The sequence below is a fragment of the Centruroides vittatus genome, unplaced genomic scaffold, assembly GCF_030686945.1.
Source record: "Centruroides vittatus isolate TY-2023 unplaced genomic scaffold, ASM3068694v2 contig_417, whole genome shotgun sequence".
NCBI classification, from domain to species: domain Eukaryota; kingdom Metazoa; phylum Arthropoda; class Arachnida; order Scorpiones; family Buthidae; genus Centruroides; species Centruroides vittatus.
This window is the reverse complement of record NW_027122227.1, coordinates 2,252,619-2,279,054: the sequence shown is the minus strand read 5'-3', so window position 1 is coordinate 2,279,054 and position 26,436 is coordinate 2,252,619. Positions and strand designations below refer to the sequence as shown.

At 29.8% G+C, this 26,436-nt stretch overlaps 2 protein-coding genes across 2 annotated transcripts; both read right to left on the bottom strand.

The window, feature by feature from the left end:
• Window positions 1–9,193: 9,193 nt before the first annotated feature.
• On the bottom strand, window positions 9,194–23,455 carry LOC136976681 (histone H1, orphon-like). Its single transcript, XM_067272044.1, has 2 exons — window positions 22,633–23,455; window positions 9,194–9,280 (listed from the first exon to the last, which is right to left on the bottom strand). The coding sequence occupies exon 1, from the start codon at window positions 23,419–23,421 to the stop codon at window positions 22,843–22,845; it is 579 nt and encodes a 192-aa protein (XP_067128145.1). The 5' UTR covers window positions 23,422–23,455; the 3' UTR covers window positions 9,194–9,280; window positions 22,633–22,842.
• A 1,832-nt stretch (window positions 23,456–25,287) lies between these two features.
• LOC136976661 (histone H4) lies at window positions 25,288–26,227 on the bottom strand. The gene has a single exon (XM_067272010.1). It carries the CDS (start codon window positions 26,166–26,168, stop codon window positions 25,857–25,859), a length of 312 nt encoding a protein of 103 aa, XP_067128111.1. The 5' UTR covers window positions 26,169–26,227; the 3' UTR covers window positions 25,288–25,856.
• Window positions 26,228–26,436: the final 209 nt, after the last annotated feature.

Below are 26,436 nucleotides of genomic sequence, written 5' to 3'. Positions count from 1 at the left end.
GACAGCTAAAGAAAAATCTGGAGGTATCATGGCCAAATATGAAATATTATGTAAGTTTATTTTATGTTTGGCCATATACTGTAACTAGGTGAAGTTTTTATCATTAACTCTAGTATAAAATTTTTGGGTAAAATAGAAATACTTAGAACAATTCAAAATTAAAAAGGAAGTGATAGAGAAAATGTTTTATGTTTAATCTGAATAAAGCTTATCATTGTCTTTGGTCTTGGGTAAATTTCTGAAGAAAAGTGATGAAAAGAATAAAGACATAGTTTTTGTTGATAAAATACTGCTAATACTGTAAAAAAACAAAACAAAACTGAAAACTATGACTAAGGAACTATACAACGAATCAGTAAAAATTGGACTAAAAATCAATAAAGTAATACAAATTCATGATTATATATCAAAAGGAAAAACTAATATAATCCATACTTAATAATATAACAAATATAGAATTTAAAAAGGTACAGTAAAGTGAAGTTAATATTAATGCTATCAAAAAGATAGATTGTATACCATTATTCTAAAATACTGGTATGTATGCATCTAAAATCAAAAAATTATCTCCAATAATATCTATAAAAAATATACTGAAAATGTATAAAATATTTATAATTTGAATAGTACAACAAGAACAGTAACAGAAAAATAATATCTAAAAAGAGACTTGTCATTTGAAAATAAGATACCGAAGAAAAAAGTTTAAATGTACACATGATAATGGACAATATAAAATACATATAAACTGAGAATAATAATAATTGTATACAAACTAGATATCATGTGTAACAGCAGAAATAAAATGCAAGAAACTAAAATGACTATGGCATGTTATGCATAATCTTGCAAGTATTATAATCATGTCAAATTTGATTCTTCCAGTATTTTGCAAATCTCAATGTTTCGAGACCCTCTGAAATCCAGAAAAGTCAAGATGAAGGGGGAAATTCTATGGGGGTGTGTGTGTGTGTGTGTGTTGGCATCTATTTGGTTTAATACCTCAGATGGGATAAAGATTGAGAAACCAAATTTAGTATAGTAACCTGAATATAAGGGGCATTGATGATATTAAATTTGGGAGTAAGAAACTCAATGGAATGAGGTCATATGTCATGTCTTGAGTGGGTTGGACTTAATGAAAATTTTACTTATTATTGGCATTTAGAAAATTTTTAAAAACTTATTTTTACCCTCAAAATTAAGTCTTTTTTTGCCTTTTTATAGTAATTAATAATATAAAAGTTAGATATCACCATACACAATTTTAACTTTAGGCTAGTGTCATAGACATAGACTTAAATATCTTTTTAAATGGAGATTTTTATCATAATTCAACAAAATTACTCATTTTAAAGTTTATTTTCTAGTATAATTCAAAATTATTGGACTTCCTAAATGTACCCTTAATTTCCTGTTCAAATGCTGGGAAAGTCAATCAAGAGCCCTTTTTTTTTAAAGTTGTTTTATTTAGAAGCTACAAAAGATACCGAGTTTAATCATAATCTGAAATTTTTGAACTCAAGTAATATAATAATATCATAACAACTGTTGTTTTTCAATTGTTAATTAATTAATCACAATTATAAATTTTATGCATAATAATCATAAAAGAAATATACTATTTATAGAATTCTATGAAATGATAGAGACAAGATCCCAGAAAGGTACAGAACCAGTATCTACAAGGTCCCTGCTGTTAGACAATATATCTGAAATTCTATGGAAAGAGACCAGTGTTGTAAAAAATGTTTCTTTGCAATCTCAGATTTTTCTGACACAACAAAATATTCAAGCAGAAGGCTCCTGGTAAATTTCTAAATGCTAGGGAGGCAGATACATTCACCACTTACATAAACCAACATCTACAAACCCAATGTACAGTACAGTACATACATAATATGTCAACAACTACCAGATTATATCAGGCTATTATATTGTGATTATTTTAAATTAATTACTAAATAATTTGTATTTTACAAATTATTTACTAATTACACACACCACTTCTTGGAAGTATGCCTTTAATTAACATTATTTAACATACATACACTTTTCACTGCTAGTATTTTGTTTATTTTATTTTATCATTTCAAATTTTGTTATCTGGTTGAAAGAGCTATTTTAATGCATTAATTAGTTAATATAGAATCCTGATGGTCTATAAATTATACTGAAAATGTTAGATCCAGTGATGCACCCATGGGAGCCAAGTTGCCCTGGATAAGAAAAAAGGAAAACAAATAGTAGAAAATTTTCCAAAGTTATTTTTGTAATTAAAATTCATTTTTTTAATTTCTCTTCTAATATTTCTAATTTCTTAATTTAATTTAATGTGGTCTCTTCTATTTCTATACTACTTATGAATTAGTGATCACACAAGGTGGGAATTTTATTGGCTTTGCATTAAAAAATTTTTTTGTTAATTCAACTCAGTTCCCCAAGAGTATCCTGATTGCACCACTGATTAGATCCTAATATATTGCTCAACAATTACCAGGGAACAGTGACATCTTTTGGTATAATTAGTAGTGGACACTGTTCAAGGAAGAACTGCATACTATAAATAGGTAGAGGCACTATGATATCTTTATTAGCATGAAATTGCATTCCTCACTATAGAAAGGAGCAAAGAGCACTATAGAAAACAAAAACAATAAGTGTACATAAAGAGCATTATGGAATATATTGACCCCCATGAATATTGACAGATTTTGCAGAATCAGTATGATGTATGACCACCTTGAGCAGCAAAGCATGATTTACACCTATGTTGCCACCTTTACAAAATCACTAACTCGGATGGCAGGTCAGGTGTGTTCGGACAGAAGTTCCTGATGCATACACAATGTCATTTTACAATGAGAAGAATAATGTACATGCCAGTTCTAAATCAGTTACAGTTAGGGACTAGGAACTTGCGTAGGAGTGTAACATATGTAACCTAAATTAAGAAAGAAATAACAGATAATTTAGCTCCATAGATGTGTACGGACGTACAAGCAAAAAAGAAAAATAAAAGGTTGAGAGGCAAGTTGCGCATTACACGTCAGCGTAAACAGAGTAACATGGTGGAATGGCAAATGAGTTTCAGTGAGTGTGAAATCTTTCGCTGTTCAAATGGTGTAAATTTATAAAAATATTTGCAAGAACTTTGTTTCATCTTAATTTCACAATTTCTACGAAATTCCCGGACAAAATTAATAGTTCACCCAGACAGTGAGTCAATTCCCGGACAGTCCAGGTAAAAACCGAACTGGTGGTAACACTATTTACACCTGTTTAGAATACTGTTCACAAGACTTCTCGACAAGTATACTGTTCAGGAATGTGGTCAAGATGTCCCATTCTTTTAATGCAACAACCTTAAAGATCTGTTTTAAGATTCAAAGGCTCTGGGTGGTTGTTTCCTCTGCTCAACATTTCTTCAGTATGTGTCCCAGACATCTGGGAGCTGAGGTTCAGGCTATTCCATCTGCTGGATGTCCTTTCTCTCTCCAGTACTTCAGTAACTCAAGCAGTCCTGTGTGGACAGGCAGTGTTGTCCACACAGTCAGGACTCATTGCTCTATTTCAGGGGTCAGTAACCTTTTCTGGATGGAGGGCCATTTTCAAAAAAAAATATTTTTAAGCGAGCCACACAGTCAGATGTTTTGTAATGTAGTATGTAGCTTAAATAGGTTTTTTTAAATCAAATATAAATATTATTTAAAAAAATAAAGAATAAAATAAAAATTAGTAACAATTTTATTTACATGCATAACAACATCAGAGAACAAAAAAGTGACAATTCTTAAAATAATTTATTTTATTCAAATAAAAATAAGATTAAAATTTAATGCAATTTTTGTTCTTGAATGTTTTTTGATAATTCATTTATGTCGGGATAGATTTCAGAAACTGAAATCCTTAAAATGTTTAGCAAATTTTCATTGGTAAATCTCATTCTATGTTTCGATCATATTATCAAATCTAATATTTAATCAAATATTATCGATCCTATTTCGATCATATATTATCAAATATTATCAATAAAAACTTTTACTACTTTTTGTTACTTTTTATTTATAAAAAATAATAATAATAATACAATCAATCTATTTCATAATATAACAAATAATAATAATATAATAAAAAATAAAAAAACCTTCCTAATTTTTACTTTACCATATAAAGGTTATATTGCGTGATGCACAAAAACTTGCAACAGGCTGCATGCAGCCCGCGGGCCGCATGTTGCCGACCCCTGCTTTATGGAAAGATGAACACAAACTTCCAGAATCTCATGACAATACTGCTTTCCCATAATCCCATATACTGTCATGAAGATACTCAACAATGTTCTGTCATTAATCATATTTGCCAAACCATGATACCAGGACCTTAATTCTGAACCATACAATGTTTTTTTTTTGTTGGTATCATGTCCCCTGTTGTTGCCACACTAGCTGATGTCCAGAATCTCTAACAACGCTGAACCAAGATTCATCTGAGAACATCACCTTGCACCACTCCTGATTCTCTCAATACCACTTTAATCTGGCACAATGATAACAGAAAACACTTCCAAGTGTATAGTCCAACAGAATTCAGTCAATGTGATAGGGTTTGGAGAAACATAGATGCCTGAAGCACTTATTCTCAGCAGCCAACTGTGCAGGTGTGGCAGTTCTGTTCCTGTTTGTGCACCTTCCCTGACCACCACCATGTATACAAAGGCTGTTTGTTATTCTCAACTTAGTTTCCTGATTGAAAAAAATTGCTATGTCTCTGACTGTTGCTGTTGCAACTTCAATAACACTTTGGTTTGCTTCAAGTCACCCAACTGGCTGTCCATGATCCAATGGTGTGCGGTGACATTTGATGATAAGGAAGCCATGCTGGCCCTGGATAGATTCATTGGAATCATTATATGATATTTTGGTGTGTAGCATCCATGAGCAAACCGCATGAGGTTGCTCTGTAAAGTGCATGCACAAATGTGTATAATCTGGCTGCTTTACATGATTCAAATATTTTCGCCATGGAAGCCATGCTAGCAATCTTATCATTTTCTTTCACATGTATAGAAATTTGCAATAAGATACATAATGTGGTTATAACAAAATATTAATTTTAAGTAATTCAAAGTATGTTAAAATATGAAAATAATCGCACAATATGTATTTATATTTTAGAAAATACAAGAGAAGTGGTGCTTCCACAGCTTCCATGGATGGCACACCATTGCCATGATCATATTCACTCAAAGGATGTCATTAAGACTACTTCAACTGAAATATTTCAATGAAATTTGATGTTATTGGCTTTGAACCACTATCATATTATTCTTACAGATGCAAATTTTATGCACTGAGAACGATTGCTGATGATCATCTTTTATGCAAATTGTAGGGATTGCACAACAGTGCCTTCTGCAGGTTGATTCAAGTGTTGTATTGCCACTGGGTGACATTTTATAGAAAAAATGTTGCTGTTTCCAATTGTCAAGCAGTATGTTTTTTGCTGTTTAAAGGTGTTGTTTCTTTGAATATAAATTTTATATTTAAAACTTTTAAAAATATTTTAATATAAATTTTCTACTAAAGATGTACAGAAACACTCAGATAATTGTGAATAGGTAAAATGGATCTGTATGCTATAAAACCATATATAGTAGACTCTGTATCATTTATTAATTATTATAATTGTATGGATATTATCATCAAAATTTGCAGGACCCAAAACATGCAATTAAAATACATTATAAAACCTTGCTTATTTATCAAATTTCTATGCATATAACTCACAGTAGTATATACCCATGAAAAATTGCTAGAATGAACAAATCCTTTGTATAACCTACCCCAGGGATGATGAATTTATGGCATATACCCAAAGTGGCATGTCAGGAAAAATTGGCATGTAACATATGATTTTTTATTTCACCTGTTTTCTCAATTATCCTTTTGGTTTATTACCTAATCATCCTTTTTCAGTCAGCTTCTTTACTGTTATTCTAATTAAAGCATATTCATTTCTTTAAATATTGTTATTGCAAGTCTAAAACTTGGCATGCATAAACATTTTTAAAGATAATTATACTATGTGGCATGCAAACTCAATAAGGTTTGTCATCCCTACCTATCACATAATATACCTTGTGTCTGTGGGACAACAGTTGCTGCCATATGTTTGTAATTGCCAGGGCTGTTAAGAGAGGAAGCTAGGGATTTTTCCTCGGGTCTAGAGAAGACTTATTAGCTTGTAGTGGTTTTATCCCTATAAAATTAATATTATTTTTTACTAACATAAAAAAAAATCTTTAAGACTACTTCTTTTAATAAATATTCTATGTATTTCATTTGTTCAATGAAAAAAAAAAGATAGCTAAAGGGGTCTGCTCTGTCTTGGGCCCATGTACAAGCACTTGACAACCATGTGTAATTGCAATTTAAAATTGGCATATAACCCATACATCTTTCAAACTTTTTAAAATACATAATCCATGTGTTATACACAAAAATATGAGAAGAATTTGGTTATTATTATTACTTTCAAATGATAGGACCTCTTTTTGTGCTATCATCTTCAACATGTGCTGTTAATCAATTTTAACCAGTGCTTTAAGCATTAAATTTAATGCTTAAAAGCAGCAATTTAAATTTATAGCAGTGCTTTAAATTTTAAATTGTTTTAATCATAATTTACTTGCAATTACAATAATTTAAATTGCAGGCATATAATAGCTGTTGTTGAAGTTGGTAGCAGGCAAACAATACTAAATGAATATATATATATATGTATCGATTAATAATAAATGATGGTTAAAAAATCTTTGACATTTTACATTTGTTAATTGTTTTTGTGTTCGTTGAATATTAACGTCAATGAAACCAGATTTCCTTTGATTGTAATCTTATTTACTTTGCTTAATGTTATCGGTTTATAATATTAAATCTGAATTCCATTCATTTGAAATAATTTCTCCACTACTATTTTTTTTCATTATTAATTGTAATTATTTTTATTTTTAAACTATCAATTTTTGAAGACGTTTAATTTCATCTTTCATCGGCTCCATATTATAGAAATTAAACAAGTACAACTATTAATAATTTAAGGAGTCCCATTGTTTTTATTATGATAAATCATTAGGATTTGTTAAATTATTTGGGATTGGTTTTATTTAATTTGAAGATATCATTTTACAAATGCTTGACTGATAATGTTTAATTCTTGAAAATTGATAACCAAATCAATTAAAATACAGTATGTGCTGTACTTTCTTATTACAATCCTATTGATAAAGAAAATTAATTTGTTAAATTGACATTATAAGGTACTCCTACTTTTAAAATTTAATTTCTTTAAATTGTATGAAGACTCATAAGAGATCTAATTTTTGTAAATATTTCTTATCATCGTCATTAATATTTTTTGAAGGTTGTTTATTTACATTATTTTCTTTAATAGAAAAATTGATTTCAATATTATTATTTAATTAATATCTATTAGTAGTAATGTTTTCAGAAACATCTCTTCAATGTTTTGTAAGGGACAAAATACAGGATGTGCATAAAGTCTGAAACCATGAAAAATTTTTTCTTCTTATAGACTGAGAGAAGGGGCTGAGTAAGGAAGACCAGGTGGTGATAATTGGATGTCTCAAATTGAATTTGAGACATGCAGAGAAGTTGCCAATAACACACATCACTGTGGGGAGCTGCTTCAGAAATTGTGAGAAACAGAATAGGTCCAGAATAGGAGTGGGTGGCTGTCCATCAACGAGGAGATATGAACTGATATGCTTGCAAATGGAGCTTTAAAGTCTCTGATATGCACCAGCATAGAGATCAGAGTGCCACGTAACACAATAAAGAAAATTTTTGAACAAGAAAAGTTCCACCTGTACAAGTTATAATGATGGTAAACATATTTTGTAGAGGTAGTTCATTAATGTTAATGTGCTCTTGCTCAAATTCTCCATTGGTCCCAGACTCTATGCACACCCTGTATTAGATATATTGATGTATAAGCAATTTTAAGGTAGATCAGAGATGAGCAACTTTTTCTGGATGACAGTAATAAGTAGTTATCGGTTCATAGGCTTTCTCCAGCAGGTCACATGCATTTTTTCTTATGGAGTTGCAGCCTGAAAGTCTGCTGGGTATCAACATAATACATAATTATTAGTATTCTAGGCTCTAAGATAATATATGTTAATGATAAGCAAACTAGTAATATTTAGTTTATTCTCATCTTTTCAGTGGTTAAGTTTAGTTAAAATGTTCATTAAGAATGTCAGCTTAATTAGGATTGCATAATAAAATGAGGCATAAAACATGAAAATAAAATTGTGTTGTCAAAGCCCTGGGCCACATACTAGGACCTCGTGAGCCATGGGTTGCTCATGACTATTATAGATTATAAAATATACCATTTACTACAATATTTTCAATACAATATACTAATATACATTTAGTTGAAAGTGGTATTTTTGAGGAATTTTTCTAAGTTAATAGAGTATGTAGAATTTTATGTCAACCAAAGGGCAACAAGCTTCATTTCTTTTATGGGTTTTAACTCTGATGCTGGACATGGGTATTCTCAAATTATAATCAAATATGTTGTTAAATTTGGTGACATTAATTTGGTGACACTAACTAACTAACTAAAAAACTAACTAACAACGGGTTTTGACTAACATATACACACACATTTATATTGATATGTGAAATTTCTGTGTAAAAGTATGTAATTTTTAATCAGTAGTCATTTGTCATTTGTTTAAAACAATGAGACATTTTTAATGAATCAGTTACTATTATGAATACAAGAATTTTTAAACATGAATTGTAAAAATATGATTTTGTTACAATGGTGATAAACATTTAAAAAATTACACTCATATTAAAATTTTTACCTCTGCTAGTTTACAGGAGTAACAAAAATTATGCTCATATAAATATTTCAAATTATATATTTAAGTCATATACAACTTTGCAAAATAATATGTTCTGTGATGATTTTTCTTTATGAATTATTATACAAAATAGGAAAATTTTCTTAATTACAAAAACATTTTAGTTTTAAAGAAAATATGTACATTTGATAGAAATGTAAATATTACAGGATGCTAAATGGAATTTTTACTAAATTTTATGTTATATTGTCCACTTATATGATTCAGTCTTAATTTTTCTAGTTAATGAGTTCATGTTTAACTTCTTTATACTGCCAACTGAATACTGTCTTCAAATTGTCAGATTTTTATTTTGCAGAAATTTCTTTTAGCAACCTAAAAGAAAACAAAATGTAATTATTATAATTTCACATCATGAATTAAAAGAATACCTTTAATGTCATTAATCTAATGATTAATAAAAAGAAATATATATCATATTACTGCATATAAGAACATGCTCTTATAGATGGGCCAAAATACAATATTCAGCAAAGAATCTAAAATTCTTAGTATTTTAAAAAAAACTTTTATATAGTGTTGGAAGCATTTTCTATTTGTTTTGTTTTAGTAATAGTTAACAGACATTTACTCATACATTTAATTTACATTGACATAGCAATGCATTGCTGTTATAAGCACAAACAAGCTTGAGAAATAACAGCATGTTCTTATTTGTGTAGAAATATGGTAATATTCCATATACTTATATATATAAAATACAAGTCATATACAGTGGTGCTTCGTATAACGTACACCTCGAATAACAGACGCTGCAAACAATGGACTTTCTGTTTGGCTGTTACATGACTTGAGCAACGGACTGGCTGCGAACAACGAACTTTCTGGCATAATTGGTGACTGCTCCATGGGTGCGTTCTTTAATAGCGGTCGCTCTGCATCTCCGCTACTATGAGAGTGAGCTGCTGTTTGTAGGCATTTAGGAATGACGGTGAAAGAAAGATGGCAGCGCCCGCACTATCGATAGTATTGTGATGGAGGAATCTATAATTCTAAAATATGAGCTTTAAAAGGCAAAAGAATGGTCTCAATTGTAAAATTTAACCATAAAATGGATTATTTGTTGAAAGAGCATTCAAAATAGCCTCGAAAAAAATTCGTAAAGACACATCACCATGAGCGCTGACTTGTGCTTTCACAATTTCTAAATTCTCATTCATAAAACCACATAATGGACCCAGAAACGAAACTATCTGAGCCATGGAGGACGCCATGTTGCTTTCCACCGTAAACTACTACTACAAGCGGCCGTTTTTGCTGTTCGATGGTGTGCATTCCCACCAGAATTTAGGAATGCGTTCTGCAGGAATTTTTAAACGGATGTCGCTCGCGCAGAGTTACACGGAGGAATAAAAGAACGCACCCCATGTTTATTTTTTTATGATACAGTACAGTTATTTTATGCTGCAAAATGAATTAGATGTTTTAACATGTATTTCTATGGGAAAATGCGTTTCGTATAATGGACGTCACTTAACGGACGTGCACCTGGAACGGGTTAAGTATGTTATATGAGGTACCACTGTACTATATATATAATATATATTTGTATGTATAGGAAACATTTAGTATTTATCGAATGCTAGAAATTAGTTTAAACAGAAAAAAGTTCATTAGATATCAGTAGTACTTCACTTCAATGATTCCAAATGGAATGTAAGAGTTTTAGGATCTTTCAAAACATTGAATTTTGATATATAATATGAAGTTTTTATGAAAATTATTTTAAAATTTTGAATTTAGGCATTGTAAACAAAAACCATTTCAAATATTTATCTTTTAGTTTATTTTTTTTTCTTTTTGTAATTTTAGTTTTTAATACAGTATTTAAGATGAAATTAATTTTGAAAAAAATACTTTTTGTAATTTTTTTAATGTAAAATATTTTAGAAGTATTGCACTTAAAATAATAATTTTTAAATAAAAGTCTTTGAAAAACTTTTTTAAAGATTAAATCTCAAAGCTTTCAAACTTATTTTAGCTCATATTTGAGGAAACATTTTTCTAAACATTTATATTCCTTCAGAAAGTAACATCCAAAATTCTTTTTGTAAATCCATAACTTACTTAAAGAAAAATTAATGATAGATATTTTTTCAAGAAATTTGAAAAAAAGGCAAGTTTAATTTTAAAAATCAATTAAAATTCTTAAAATAAAAATGGTTATTCTAGATCTAAAACACTAGAATTTAGGGTTTTAAATTAAATAAGTTTAATCACAAAGGGTTTATCATTGTGTGTTTGTTATATCTGGTTAATTTAATCAGTTTTAATTTTGGCTTTTATCCTGAAAATGAGTACTTAAATATTGTTTATAGATAGCTGTAAAAATACTCCTTCATATTAGATATTTAGCACAGATATATAACTATCTAATTATAAAAGATATGTAAGATATTTTGAAAAAATGCTCCTATAACAGAAAAATAATAATCTAATTGGAATAGTTCTATTACACTTTAATTACATAAAACAGTTGCATTTAGCACTATAGTAGATCACTGCATTTACAACCTAATTGGTTTCTAGAAAACCATTGTTAAGTGAGCTTGTGATCTCTCTTATAGGTTGTGTTGTAAACTGAACTCCTGTTCTCAGAAATGCAATTTGGACAATAAAATACCACGCCTAGATGAGGGAAAACTATGGCACTAAAATATAACCTTTCAGAAATCACAATAGAAAATTTATAGTTATTTTAGTTGTAAAAACAGGTTATAAAGTGAGTGGTTGTAAAGCTTGGAGTCTACTGTACAAATATTTTTTAAACAGATATAAAAACTGTAGAAGTTTATCCAATTGTTATAAAGTTCAAAAACATAATAGGTGACAGATTATAATGTCCAGTATTTATATGCCGAGAAAATTATAAATTTAAATAGATTAAAAATACATGCAATACAAAAATAAAACAAATCACTCATACAAACAGAAAATAATTCAAAATTAATAAATACTTTGTTCACTTTCAACAAAATATTTTAATATATGAGAGTTTGACCTAATTGATCAGTCTTCATCAGGCCAAACTTAAATATTTGCATTCAGTGGTGGAATGTTCAGCAGGAACACACAATTAAACATTCAAAATTACTGTTTACTCTTATAACAGAAAAAGTTAGCTTCAGGCATTTTCAACAAAGCTTTGCATCAAATTTCTTTAAACATTCTAGAATTTTTTCATATTTGTTGCTGGTAAAATTCCAAAATGTTTAAAAAGATTTGACACAAGTCTTCAGCGAAAATGCCTGAAGCTGGCCATTGAACATGGCCAAAAACATTTGCACATTGAATTTTGCAACGTCAGGTGGCTGCACCATATGAAAGGTACTGTAGATTAGTATTATAAGTAGTCTATTTCTGCCTTTGGAAGATCTTTTATAACTCCCAATAACATCTCCTCTACACATTTCCACCATCCCAGTTCATGGGAGGAATGGTAAGATTTATTATTTTAATTGTTATAAAATTTTTAGAGAAACAACACAAATAAAAATGTAATATGATTCTAATATTTACATTTATAACTATTGTTCTATTGGAAGAATAGACAGTAATTTTAAGTGTTTAATTTTGAGGAATTCAATTTACAACAATCTTTATATGAATGTGTTCTGTTTGAACATCCCATCAATGAAAGTAAACTTTTAAGTTGTGGCCTGATGAAGACCGATCAATTAGATTGAAAACTCTAATATATTAAAATATTTTGTTGGAAGTGAAAGTAATAATTTTGGTCTATTGTGGTTCTAATTTAGTTTTAATCTATAAAACAGAAAATGAGATAATTTATTTTGTCAAAAATTTTAAATACAGGGTGTCCCAAAAAGATGTACTCATTCTTTGATTGTCAAATATATAAATATTTTTTTGTAAATAGACATGTCTTGACAAACACACAGTCCTAAAAAGTTAAATCAATAAACAAATAAATAAATACATTAATTTAAAACCTATTACTAAATTAAAAAAACATTATTAATTGTCTATCAAAGAGTGAGTACATCTTTTTGGGACACCCTGTATTTAACGTCAAATCTTTTATTTACTCCAGCGATCCCCAACTCGAGTTCACACTTGGTGGTTTAGGGGTACACGAAAAAAAATTAATAAAGGCAGATATATAAGAATATTCAAATTCTGTATTGAGGTCTTTGGTGACATCACGTCATTCTAAGCTTAATTTTAAATAAAAACAGCTCTATTTTTATTATATTTCTGTGTCTTTTCTTACAATTTTCAATTTAAAAAAAAAAATTTTTTTTTTACATGTAATTGCACAGCACATAATTGACCAAGGTGCCACTGACATACACACAAATTAAATTTGTAGAATTTCATCAGATGGAGATTAAGTTTAAAAATTAAATCGAAAACAGTCTGTCGAGAAAAGAATTACCATTTATTCACTTTCAACGTTCTGGAATACAAACTTTTGACGACTGACCTTTCATTGTAGGCTACTTGATCATCAAAATTAAAACTTCTTTTAAAAACAAAGAAAAAATATCCGATTAAAAATACTAGTTTAAAAATCGAAACTGGCAATGCCACAGATGTCTTCTTTCCTTCCATCCATACCTGAAAGGTCAGTTGTTTATATTCTGGTCAAATGTTTATATTCTGGAACATTGAAAGTGAATAAATGGTGATTCCTTTTTCAACAGACTTTCTTCAATTTAAATTTTAAACACAAATTAAACTTAGCAAAAATCAGGAAATGGTAAATAAAACTTAAGAAAATGGGATCCCAAGGGGTACGAAACTCAAAAAAGATTGGGAACTGCTGATTTACTCCATTATGTATTATAATTAATCTATGTTCTGTTTAAATTATAAAAGTTGTTAAATATCTAACATTTTCAGAATCACTTATATTACTAAATTGATTAGTAGATCTTTGTTTAATGTATGACCAAAAAGCAAATACTCAAATATTTCATTTATTGTTTTAGCTTTTTTCCCCTCTATTAAGCAGTTTTTTCTTATATTGCCTAAAGCCAAATATAAAAATACAAGTATTAAATGTTATAGAAAGAGTAATAGGAAAAACAAAAAATGAATATAAAAATACTATATAGTAAAAACAGGATTGCACAGATAAGTGTTTCATCTAAAAATAAAATAAATAAATCCAAGCATCTTGAAAGCAGCTAAATAAAAGCAGATGATACTAAAATCAATGTAATTGATACCATATTAAAATCTTAGAAGATAATCTAGAATTGAGCATTAAAAAATCACCACAAAAGATATTAGAACAATTAAAAATGAATATCATTATTAAAAAGAAAAATGTGATACAATATTAAATGAATGCAATAAAACACTGCAATTTAATATTAAGAATAAAAATGCATAAAATTCCTATTAATTACAGACTGTTTATAGACATCAAAAATTATAATTCATATAAGTTAGTTTTTTCTTTACAAATTTTTCTAAATAAATTAGAGATATCTGAATATAGTATTAGAAATACTGACAAAATAATAATAATAATAATAAATCTAAAACGATTTAATGTTTGCCAGCATTACAAAATGTGTTCTTTAGATTTCAGAAATTTGTATCCAAGCATACAGATTGAAGACATAGAAGAGGCTCCCTACAGTGTGAGTATTGGTTGATTGATTTATATGTATTTGTAATTAAAAATAATTGTTTATATGACAATATTAAAAAACCTTTACTTCCAGTAATGAAAACGTTTAATAAATCATGTAACGAATGCTTTCAATCTTTATCAGGTTAAAGAACCATCCAATTCCAATGTCGGAATGCTTTGAATAGAACGATTTTAAATATTAAATGTAAAATATTGGGAATATGGGGGCATGGCAACGATAACACTTGTTAAATTTATATTATTTGCTGGACCCTCAAATAATAAGCTCACAGGGATTGCCTTATATGTATATGTTGAATTCACGTGCTTGCAAACATTGAGTCTCTTTATATATTCCAACTATTTTAAATTTAATACTCAAAATTGTTCTATTCAAAGCATTCCGACGTTGGAATTGGATGGTTCTATATCCTGACGCAAACCTTAGAGAAGGTCAAAAGCATTTGTTACAGATTTATTAAATGTTTTCATTTCCAGAAGTAAAAGTTCTTTAATATTGTCATTGTCACCGGTAATTAAGGTAGAAGATATCCTTAATTGCTTATATCAAGATAATAAATTTTATACCCAAACTATAGGTATACCAATGGATTGTATATATAGGACAAGGATAGCAGAACTGAACTGATGATGAAATGCCTTTACAGAAAAATATTTCTATTCGACTATACGTACATAGATGAGTCTAGCTGATTTGTCCCTTCACACACTGTACGAGGCAATAACAGTTCCACCGGCGAAGTCGACCTTTCTTTGTAGGCTACCATTCGCCACAAAATGTAAAATAGTTAAAAAGTCCTCTAGCGGTGGCACAGCATAATTAAAATTAAAAATTACAATTAATAAAAATTGCCGGGACCAATATGGCTTTACAGAAAAATATTTCTATTCGACTATACATACATAGATGAGTCTAGCTAGACTCATCTATGTAATGTAGAAGGGACAAATCAGCTAGACTCATATATGTATGTATAGTCAAATAGATATATTTTTCTGTAAAGCCATATTGGTCCCGGCAATTTTTATTAATTGATGATGAAATGATTTACAAATCAGTAGAATAAATGGTATTATAGTTTTTAATACCTATTAAAAACTATAATACCATTTATTCTACTGATTTGTAAATCATTTCATCATCAATTAATAAAAATTGCCGGGACCAATATGGCTTTACAGAAAAATGATTATATTGTGTTTTTTAATGAACAAATTTTAGATAAAGTTAATAAAATAAACAATATATGAAATATAGCGTAATTGTGGACCAAACAGAAAATTAAAATATTTTCTGACATTTCTACTGAAACTAGTTTTAATATCAAATAGAACAAATTTTACTTCCTGGCTTGTTATCTGTATAACAGAAGACTTCTTGGGAAAGTATTAGAATTGTGTCAAATTTGATATTCAGGTTTTTTTTTGCAAATCTCAATGTTTTGAGACGACCCCCCTAAACCCCAAAAAATCAAACTAGGAAAAATTCTGTGGATGTATGCAAGTGCATTTTGGTATCTATTTCATTTAATATCTCAGGATTGGGTAAAGATTAAGAAACAAAATTTGGCATGGTAACTTATATATAAGGGGCATTGATGCTATTACATTTTGTGGTTAATGTTTGAGGGAGTGGGGAGATAGAGGGGTCATGTGTCATATTTCTGGTGGATTTGGACTTAATGATATCTTAATTGGGCTGCAATTTGAGAAAAATTGTAGACCTATAAATTCTCACTGTCATCCATCTGTTCATTCATCTGTCTTTCCTTAATCTCGAAAATAGAATCAGAAAGATACAATCCGAGATCAGATATGGAAACCTTAGGAGTAGGAGACCCCAATTAACTATATAAGAATTTCCAATGCAAACGAAGTCACATTATTTTAATTCAAAAAGTTTCTCTGAAAGGTGTTAGATAAATGATGGAGGATTCAATTGTTAAAGGAAAGTATGATGTACAAGGACAAACCACTAGTAATTTGAGGTGGAGAGGATATTGGGGTTTGTCAGTTTTTAAAACTTGGTTTTTTGAAGAAATTTATAATTTAAAAACAGTTTTCTCACCTGAAAAACCAGTTTTTGAGCCTAGACTTAAACATAAAAATTAATTAATTTTTTGATTAAAAACATCAACATTTTGATACAAAATCATCATTGCCATAAAAAGAAATATTGTTATATACTATCTACAAAAATTCTTCCTACAATAGGGAAAAATCTTGCAACAATGGAAAAATGATAGAAAGATTTGTACACTTAAAAGAAGTGTGCTGCTTTAGCTTTCAATGACATTGGTGTTTCTCACCTGTGGCAGGTGAGAAACACCAATGTCATTGAAAGCTATGAAGCAGAGTATTGTAAAATTGTAGAACTCCTTAAAGTTTTAGGACCAATACATTTAGCAGCTGATGCCTTAGGACAACAAGATTTGCATCTTATCATCCTATTTATTAGCAAGTGAAGGCATATTTGAATTTCTGTTTGTTATGTGAATTGAAAAATTTGAAAACTAAAATTAATTCCAAGTTGTTACATGCTGTAGAGGTAGGAATTCAAGAGAGAAGACAAATGGGATTAGTAACACTTCATTTACAAAATCCATAGAACGTTTGGACAAAGTCTTAGTATATTTCTTACACTAGCCGAAAAATCTGATATAATTAAATCTTGAAGTCACTTCGTCAGCCCTAAGACACTAAAAAGGGAGTTTTTTAGTACTAGAGGACACAAACAGAAGAACAAAAAATTTAATTTATTATTTAATGCTTTAAAGATGATTAAACCCAACTCAGTAGCAAATGAGAGGTTTTTTTTTCTATTTCTGGCAATTTTGTGTGCAAAATAAGGACACAGTTAAGCAATAGATCTATAGACATTCTTTGCTTTCTAAAATCATATTTTCTTAGAAAAATTAGAAATAAAATAATATTTTGTAGACATTCATTATTGTTTGGTTTTCTTTATGGTTTTCTATGGAGTAAATTTTACAGTTTAATGTGATAATCTAGCATTGTCTTTTTTTTGTTTTGTTTTGTGTAGATGTCGGTTGATTTTATTGTTATATTTTTGAAATTTTATAAATAGTAAATAAATTAAAAGTTTCAAATCAAGTTGTAAATATCCCTTATCTCCATTTTTTGGGGTGGAAGAAAATTTTAATAATAAAATTCAAAAACTGGTTTTTTAAAGTCAGTTTTTGTATAAACCCTAGGGGACATATTTTAAATTAAATAAACTAAAAATTGCAGCCCAGCATTGTGATGATGTTACAATAATTAATTGTTATTAGCATTTACAATATTTTTAAAAACTCATCTGTCCTCTAAATTAAGTATTTTTTTTTTTGGTTTTTTTTATAATAATAAAGAATATGAAATAAGAATAAGAAAGAAAATTTTAATAATAAATTTTTAATATCTCTTATCAGATTGTGGCCACACAATTTTAATTTTCAGTTAAGTGTCATGATTATTTCTTCTTACATCTTATTAAGTGTCATGGTAATTTTTAAATTTAAATCTTATTCAATCCTACCTACATATTAGGACCTGCCATTCTTTATTTGAATGTAGTTTTGTAAGCTGATGACGATCTGTAAAGAGACTGAAAACATTTATACTAATAAAAATTATTTGGCTCTATGAACTAAGCAGTTTTAATTATATTCTACATATAATGGCGCCTATATAGTCTGAATTAGTATAACTGGTAATTGTAGTTAATGGTACCTGTTGTTAGATCACATATATTAATAGCTTTGAAATAATTTATGAACTAATTAAAAATGTCAATTATGATATTGAAACTATTTCCTAAAATTTATCATCTTGTAAGTGAAATATAAGTGCTAAAATTCCTTTATAATATAAAAAGAAGTACATAATTATAAACAAATACATTTGAATTGAAAAATTAAAATGAAAAGATTTTTTTCCCTGAAAATTTGGGGCAAAACATGGGTGCACATTATATATAGAAAAATATGGTAACTCTTAATCAAACTGTCAACCTACAAAGCTTAACATTAGTGTGTGTTCATCCTTCTTTACTTATTTTTACAGTAGAAAAATCTAATATACATGACTATAGTGTATTATCACATTTACTTCTTCAAAAACTGGTTGTATGGAATAAAAACATACAAATATACAAAACCAGCAAAACAAATAAAATTATTTAATGATGCAAACGTTTTTGTCTGTTTCTAACCAGCATTTAGCTAAAAATAAAGTCAGCATTATAGGTTGGTTAGTTGCAGTTTTTTGGTGCAAGGGCCACAAAGGCCAAGCTGCACCACGCCGAATGGTTAATTCACCAAACACTATATGAATATGTTATATAAAATAACAACAAAAAAAACAATAACAAGTATATACACAATTAAAACAAACAAATGACAAAACACAAAAAGGTAAAAAATAAATAAATAGTTAAATCTCTTTGTACAAATTAGTGACCTTTAAAAAGTCTAATACATCATACAGATTGGGCCCTGGCCCAGAATCTCTGTCAAACGTCCTGTCCCGAGATACTGTCTATGCATTATCTCAAAGGCAGAGCAATCGAGCAGTATGTGTTTTATGGTAAGTGGACATTTGCAATACTGGCATACTGGCTGCTCATTGCCCTTCAAAAGATATTGATGAGTCAGCCGAGTATGTCCAATTCTCAAACGAGTAAAAATAACCTCAGATCTCGTCATAGGGTTGCTTATGTGTCCAATTTTCTATCATAGGTTTGATCTCATGTAGTTTATTGTGGACTTGTGCATTTCACACATTTTGCCATCTCTCCTCCAGTCGTTTTTTTAACGACTAGCTTCAAGTCACCTCCTTCAATATGCATTGTATGCTGAGAAGGACTTGCTGACTTTGCAGCTACATCAGCTTCTTCATTTTCCCTTATACCACGTGGCCTGGGACCCAACAAAATTTTATAGAGAAATTAATCGCAATAAGATGACAAATCAGTTTACAAATTTTAATCACTATGGAGTGAGAACTAGGTTCACGAGATCAAAGCCTGAAGTGCACTAACTGAGTCAGTGTAAATCACGCAGCAACGATGACCTTTCCTATTTATATACTTTAGGGCTAAACAAATAGCCTGCAAGTCCGCAGTAAAGATGGAAGAATTTGATGCTATTTGTTCTGCCACAATTTCATTCAGGCAGACAAAGGCTGAGCCAACGTAATCAACCAATTTCAATCCATCAGTATAAATAGGAATTAAATTCCTGTCGTGGTGTTGAATTTCTGCAAAGTGCTGTCTATAGATGTATTCCGGGGTGGATTCCTTAGGAAACTGCTTTAAGCTAATGTCAACATATATCCCAGGAGTTGACCAAGGTGATATACAAGGTGATATTTTACTACATTAAACAAAAATCTCAGAATGGACTGTTAGCTGATTGTTCAGTTACTCAGCTGAAAAGATTATTTGCAACTGGCACAAGTTGTGTCCCTACATTCGACATTAGAATGGAGAATGTAAGCAGCACGATTGACCTGGACACAAACAACATTTCACAGGCCGAAGTCTGTGAAATGTTGTTTGTGTCCAGGTCAATCGTGTTAAACATTTTTTAAAATGAAATTGCTTATTATAATAAAATTTTAATATTTATATATATTCAAAATACTTATTTTAAAAAATTTTTAGAAAGAAAAAAAAATTACTAATCGAGACCGAGATTTGAACCCTGAACGACTTGGCGGTAGCCAAGAACGATGTCAACTGAGCTGCTCAGCAGCTGCTGACCTAGCAAAACTTATTAGTACATAAGCTGAGCTTGAATTTTTAAAGGCTTTTTTCTTAAAATTGGCTGGCCATTGCACTTTCTTGTTTTGAGGATTGAACATCCTAAAGGAGTACTACCTATATACCAAGTCTCATCCCAAATTGAATTTCCCAGGTCGTGCCCTCCTTTTGTTAGAGCGAGACAGAGGGCTCTATATATCCTGAGAGCATGCGAACATTTGTCTGCTCCCCAGGATGAGCATTGATAGAGATGGCATGGTTAATGTTACCTTAGGTAGCCAAGATGGCAGTTCATCACTAATTCCAGCAAGGAAACAGTGGGACGCATGTCCTAACCTAACCTATTCTAATAAATTACCATAATTATTAGCAACCAAATTATTAGAATAGGTTAGGTTAGGACATGCGTCTCACTGTTTCCTCGCTGGAATTAGAGGCAAGCTGCAATCTTGGCTACCTAAGGTAACATTAACCTATGGCAATTATTAATACTAACTTGCCCAATTTAGGGAAGATAGGGAACAGGATAGGATAGTTCTATGGTAATTTTGCTGTAGATACAATTATTTATGCTGTATTAGTTTTCATCAATTATGCTATTTTTCCTAAAAAAAAAAAAAAAAACCATTTGTATTAGCAAAAGTAAATTTTCTGTAGTCTGGGTGATAATTGGAGGCAGAGGACCAGAGCTATGATCTATGGATTTAATTGTCAGTCACATACATTTTTACTTTGATGGAAACTGTTCTCTGGAGAATCTTGGAAATTTTTCTGAAATGATATATCTGATATTGATTGTTAGAAATGGGAAAAAAATGTTCATATCATTAGTTTTATTCCTTTTACTGGTTTCAGGTATATTTGTTTTTTTATATAATCTTGCCATGCCTTTAGGAACACAGTGTATATTATATTATTGATGTAATTTAATATGATGTGATAAATTGTCAGTACCAATTAAATGGCTGTTTTGGTTACCTAAAATAGCAATTTAATCCTGGAAATTCATAACATGGTGCCAAGCTTTATGTATTTTTGTGATGTATTATCCATCTAATTTAGTTATAGGTGCACACCAGAAACTGAACAAATTGTAAAAAACTCAAGCCAATGTTACTAAAAGGAAAAAAAAACTGTAATAAGATAATATAAAAATTATTTAAGCAAATAATTTACTTGATCAGTCAAGCTCTTTCAGGTAATAAAACACCTTATAATTTAATTTAAAATTTCGTATACTAGTACTTTTTATATATTAACAGGACTTATTATTGGAAAATATGGATGCAGATATTTTCCAGTATAATAAGTCTTGTTAATATATAAAAAGTACTAGTATACAAAATTTTAAATTAAGATAGAAAGGACACAAAGGCATAATAATTAACCTTATGTTACAAAATGGTAAAAAACTTAATCTTGACAGTAGAGATGGGCAACTATACTTCTTACTGTAGACTGGATGAATTATAATTCTTTCTTCCGCAAAAAACCTTGACAATCCAGTGTGTTTATACAACTGCAAACGCAACTGCTAACGTACAACTGCAAACGCAACTGCTAACTTTTACAACTGCAAACGCAACTGCTAACGTTTTCAGGGGTTGAAAACGTTAGCAGTTGAGTTTGCAGTTGTATAAACACACTGGATTGTCAAGGTTTTTCGCGAAAAAAAAAAAAAGTAGAGATGGGCGTTATAAATTATAAATGCTAATAACAAAAACATCAGTCTGATGCTACTAATTTGTTCTTTTATTATAATCACCCTGTAATTTAGTCTATAACGATTGTTTTCAATCCAAAATTTATAAAAAATTAAAGTTTCCACTAAAAAATTTTTTGTAGACAAGTTGTTGCAAAACATGAGATACAGTTTTGTGGTTAAGTACATTTTGGATCAAAATTATTATAATAGCTAAATATTTTACTGTATAATTTAGCAATATGAAAACTAGTTTAATATTCAGGTATTTCCCTTTTGATTGAAGTGTTTCTAATTGTACATGGAGTGTAAGTTGTAAAATACTAAATTTATCACAAACACAATTATTTTCTGTATAAAAAGCTAGGCTAATTACATCAGAATATAATGCGATTGGTTACTGTATATACATACTATCTGTATAACAGGTTTACAGAAATCACTAAAACTTTTACAGAAGTATTACTAAAACTAGTAAAAATACTAAACCCCAAATAAAACTTGAAACTAATTAATGTATAATAAAATACATTTAATTTATGAAAAAATATACTAAACAAAACCGCACTTACCTTCTTCGTAAATTTTCGTATCTTGGGCAAGTGTAAAAAGACTGAAAGTAGTAATTGGAAACACTGCAGCTTTCGTTCGGAGAACTGAAGTATTATCAAATAAACACCAAAAACTATCATAAGTATGCAATTATACGAATCGCCCCTCTTTACCAATGTTTTTTTGGCTCTGAAAAGAGCCGTTTGTTAGAATTCTACAAAGAAGTCGTTTTATTTTTTCCCCTTTTTAGCAGCAGCCTTTTTCGTCGGTGTCTTGGCAACCTTCTTAGGTTTCGGCTTAGCAACAGGTTTGCTTTTTGGCTTCTTGGTGGCAGATTTAACAGGCTTGGTTTTCTTTTCAGCTTTAGTTGCTTTCGGTTTCGGTTTTTTAACGACTGTGGTGGCCTTCTTTTTGGGAACTTTAACTGCCGGAACCTTCTTTACTACTTTGGCCTTAGCTGGTTTATCGGCTTTGCTGGATCCTGTATTGAGTTTGAAGGAACCCGAAGCACCTTTACCTTTGGTCTGCAATAAAGATCCATTTGCCACTGCTGTTTTAAGATACTTCTTAACAAATGGAGATAGGCGAGTCATATCGACTTTATAATTAGCGGCAATGTACTTCTTGATGGCAGGAAGGGATGAACCACGTCGTTCTTTCAAATTACTAATGGCAGCTTCTACCATTACGGATACTTTGGGATGTGAAGAAGCAGTCTTAGGCTTTTTAGCACGAGCAGCCGCAGTCTTCACAGTCTTCTTAGACTTGCTAACTTTAGGTGATTCGCTTGCTTCCGCTGTGTCAGTCATAGCTACAGGTTGGAGAAGTGAACTGTAAACTCACAGCCTGCCATTGGTGATTTATATATATCAGTGAGGCGAACGTCGGGGAAAACTAGCTTCGCCCTCTACTGTACAGCGCTGAAGTTCTCTATATCATAAATCCAGAGTCTGTGTTTGTTTACAAATTTCAAAAATTTTTTTTAAATAAAAGATATATTTTAATACCCGTATTTCTGTATTATTGGTACAGAATACACTTCAAATTCTCAACTTATAAACTTAGTAAGAGCGATGGATGATTTGCTTTTTTAGTACAAAATTTCAAAATGACCACTTCTGTCCGTTATCATCATCTGTTCATGTTTAGATGAGGATAAAATATTATTAATTATTGAAATTTGTGTTTATTTTTACATAAACAAGAACCTTACAATGTTTTCTTTATTACATTAGCAAAGATTTCATTACATATAGTTTGATTTTTCTATAATTCAATGGAATCGCTAACATTGAAGCACAACTGGTTAACTCTCATTACATGTTTAAGGAACGCTCTCGTTTCTATTATTTTTTAAATAAGTATTTTACGTGTTTCAATGTAATAATTGGAAATAAATGAGTAAACGGGGTAAGACGTTAAAATATCCCCGTGAATTTATTTTATCATTCATTCGTATAGATGCTGTATTTCAGCGATATTTGCCATCATTAACGGAAAAGCTTTTTATATATTATATATACAATATACAATAAACATTTTGTATAAGTAAAATATATATATTTATGGTGCGGATTTTTTACTCTTTTTAAAACAATTTTTTAAAAGCCTCTTAAAATATATTAAAACTTTAAAGGTTAAGACAATATAACCGTTGCTTTTTATTCTATAGCTGCATTTTATCAGAGACAAAATACTAATAAGGTTTATAAAATGTTAGCATTTATTACTATGCATTTCGAATGCAAATCTTATAACGCATAGTAATAAATGCTAAAATTTTGTAACCTTATTAGTATTTTGTCTCTGATAAAATGCAGCTATAGAATAAAAAGCAACGGTTATATTGTCTTAACCTTTAAAGTTTTAATATATTTTAAGATGCTTTTAAAAAGTTGTTTTAAAAATAATACAATAAACACTTTTATATAAAATATAAATTTCTTCTTAATATAAATTAAACACTAGTAACTCATCGTAGACTGCATAAATTATCAAAACAACAAACTCAGAACACCTTATAAATATGCAGCTGTGTTTATTAGATACTAACTAACGTTTTCGGTCGTATTTAACGACCTTCTTCAGGATAGAACATCAAAAGATCGAACACAAACACACTTTGCAGTAACGAACAAGCCTAAAAACGATCTATTTAGATCGTTTTTAGGCTTGTTCGTTACTGCAAAGTGTGTTTGTGTTCGATCTTTTGATGTTCTATCCTGAAGAAGGTCGTTAAATACGACCGAAAACGTTAGTTAGTATCTAATAAACACAGCTGCATATTTATAAGGTGTTCTGAGTTTGTTGTTTTAAACACTAATAATTACAAGAAATACAATTTGTTAAAATTCAAGAAAATAAAATTTTGAAGCAATTATGAATATAGATTTATAAAAGAAAATTTAAAATTTTTGGTATAAAATGCATTTAATTATCTTAACTAACAATGTACTACCAAACCAAAACCGAATTAAAATAAATTTAAAGCTGGTTAAGCGTGAAAATTTAGCGAATCTTTTTTCTTTCAAGAAATGAAAAATTATCATTTAAAATTAGACTATGTAGCCTACTTGAATTTAATACATGATTTGAATTATTCAAAACTATATATTCTTTTAAATAATTTCTAGTATATATGTAAAATGTATAACATAATATACTAGTGTATATGAAATGTTTTAAGAAAACCATTCTTAAGAAATCTTGTTAAAATTGATAGTAGCGGTAGGTTTTTTTGTGGAAACTCATTTTCAAATGGACCAATCAAGAGCAGACGATAGAAATTACTTTTCAGCATTTAAAGTTACATAAGGTCATTTTGTTTCTGTAGTACAGTACATTATTCGATTGGAAATTCTGTTTTAAGCGGGAATAAAATCGATAGTGCGAGGTCAATGAATTTTAACTCAATTGAACGTGTAGTAGCTTTTACGAACTGAACTATCGAAATGTTTATTTGGTTGCCTATTTCTACTTTACAAAACCATTAATTAATGTTTTTATTGAATTTTATTTTATATTAAAATAGTGTATGAATACATTACTACAAAAAATGTTAACAATTTTTTTATAATTACATAATTGAATTTTAGCAATCTCTTAATTTTTATTAATTTATTAAAACAATTTTATAAAGTTTAATTTTGTAATGTTTAAAGATTGTCTGAAAGAACACATTTGGCCACCCTTTATCAGAATGTCTTGGCCCTGAAAAGGGCCGTTTTATAGTTATTATTGCAATTTAACCACCGAAACCGTATAATGTTCTTCCTTGACGTTTCAGAGCATAAACAACGTCCATAGCTGTAACGGTCTTCCTTTTAGCGTGTTCGGTGTAGGTTACGGCATCACGGATGACGTTCTCCAAAAACACCTTCAATACACCTCTAGTTTCTTCGTAGATCAAACCAGAGATACGTTTTACACCACCACGACGAGCCAAACGACGAATGGCGGGTTTGGTGATACCTTGGATGTTATCACGGAGAACTTTACGATGACGTTTAGCGCCTCCCTTTCCGAGACCTTTACCTCCTTTACCGCGTCCAGACATCTTCGCTGTTTCTGTCGTACGTCAACTAAACGGCAAACTTAGAAATGAGATGAAAACAGAGGTCGTTGTACTTATAGAACCGAGGCGGACGTATTGGAAAGCCGGTAGCGGCGCCATTTCATTGGCGAGTGCAGCAACCAATCACACTGCGTGAGGTTGGTTGCGGTCTTGAATCGATTTTTAAACGTGTATAATTGAAATTATTCTTTGTTCTTTTTGTTCAACGATTTTAAACTTAAATTTAAATTATTTTAGTTAATTAAGAACA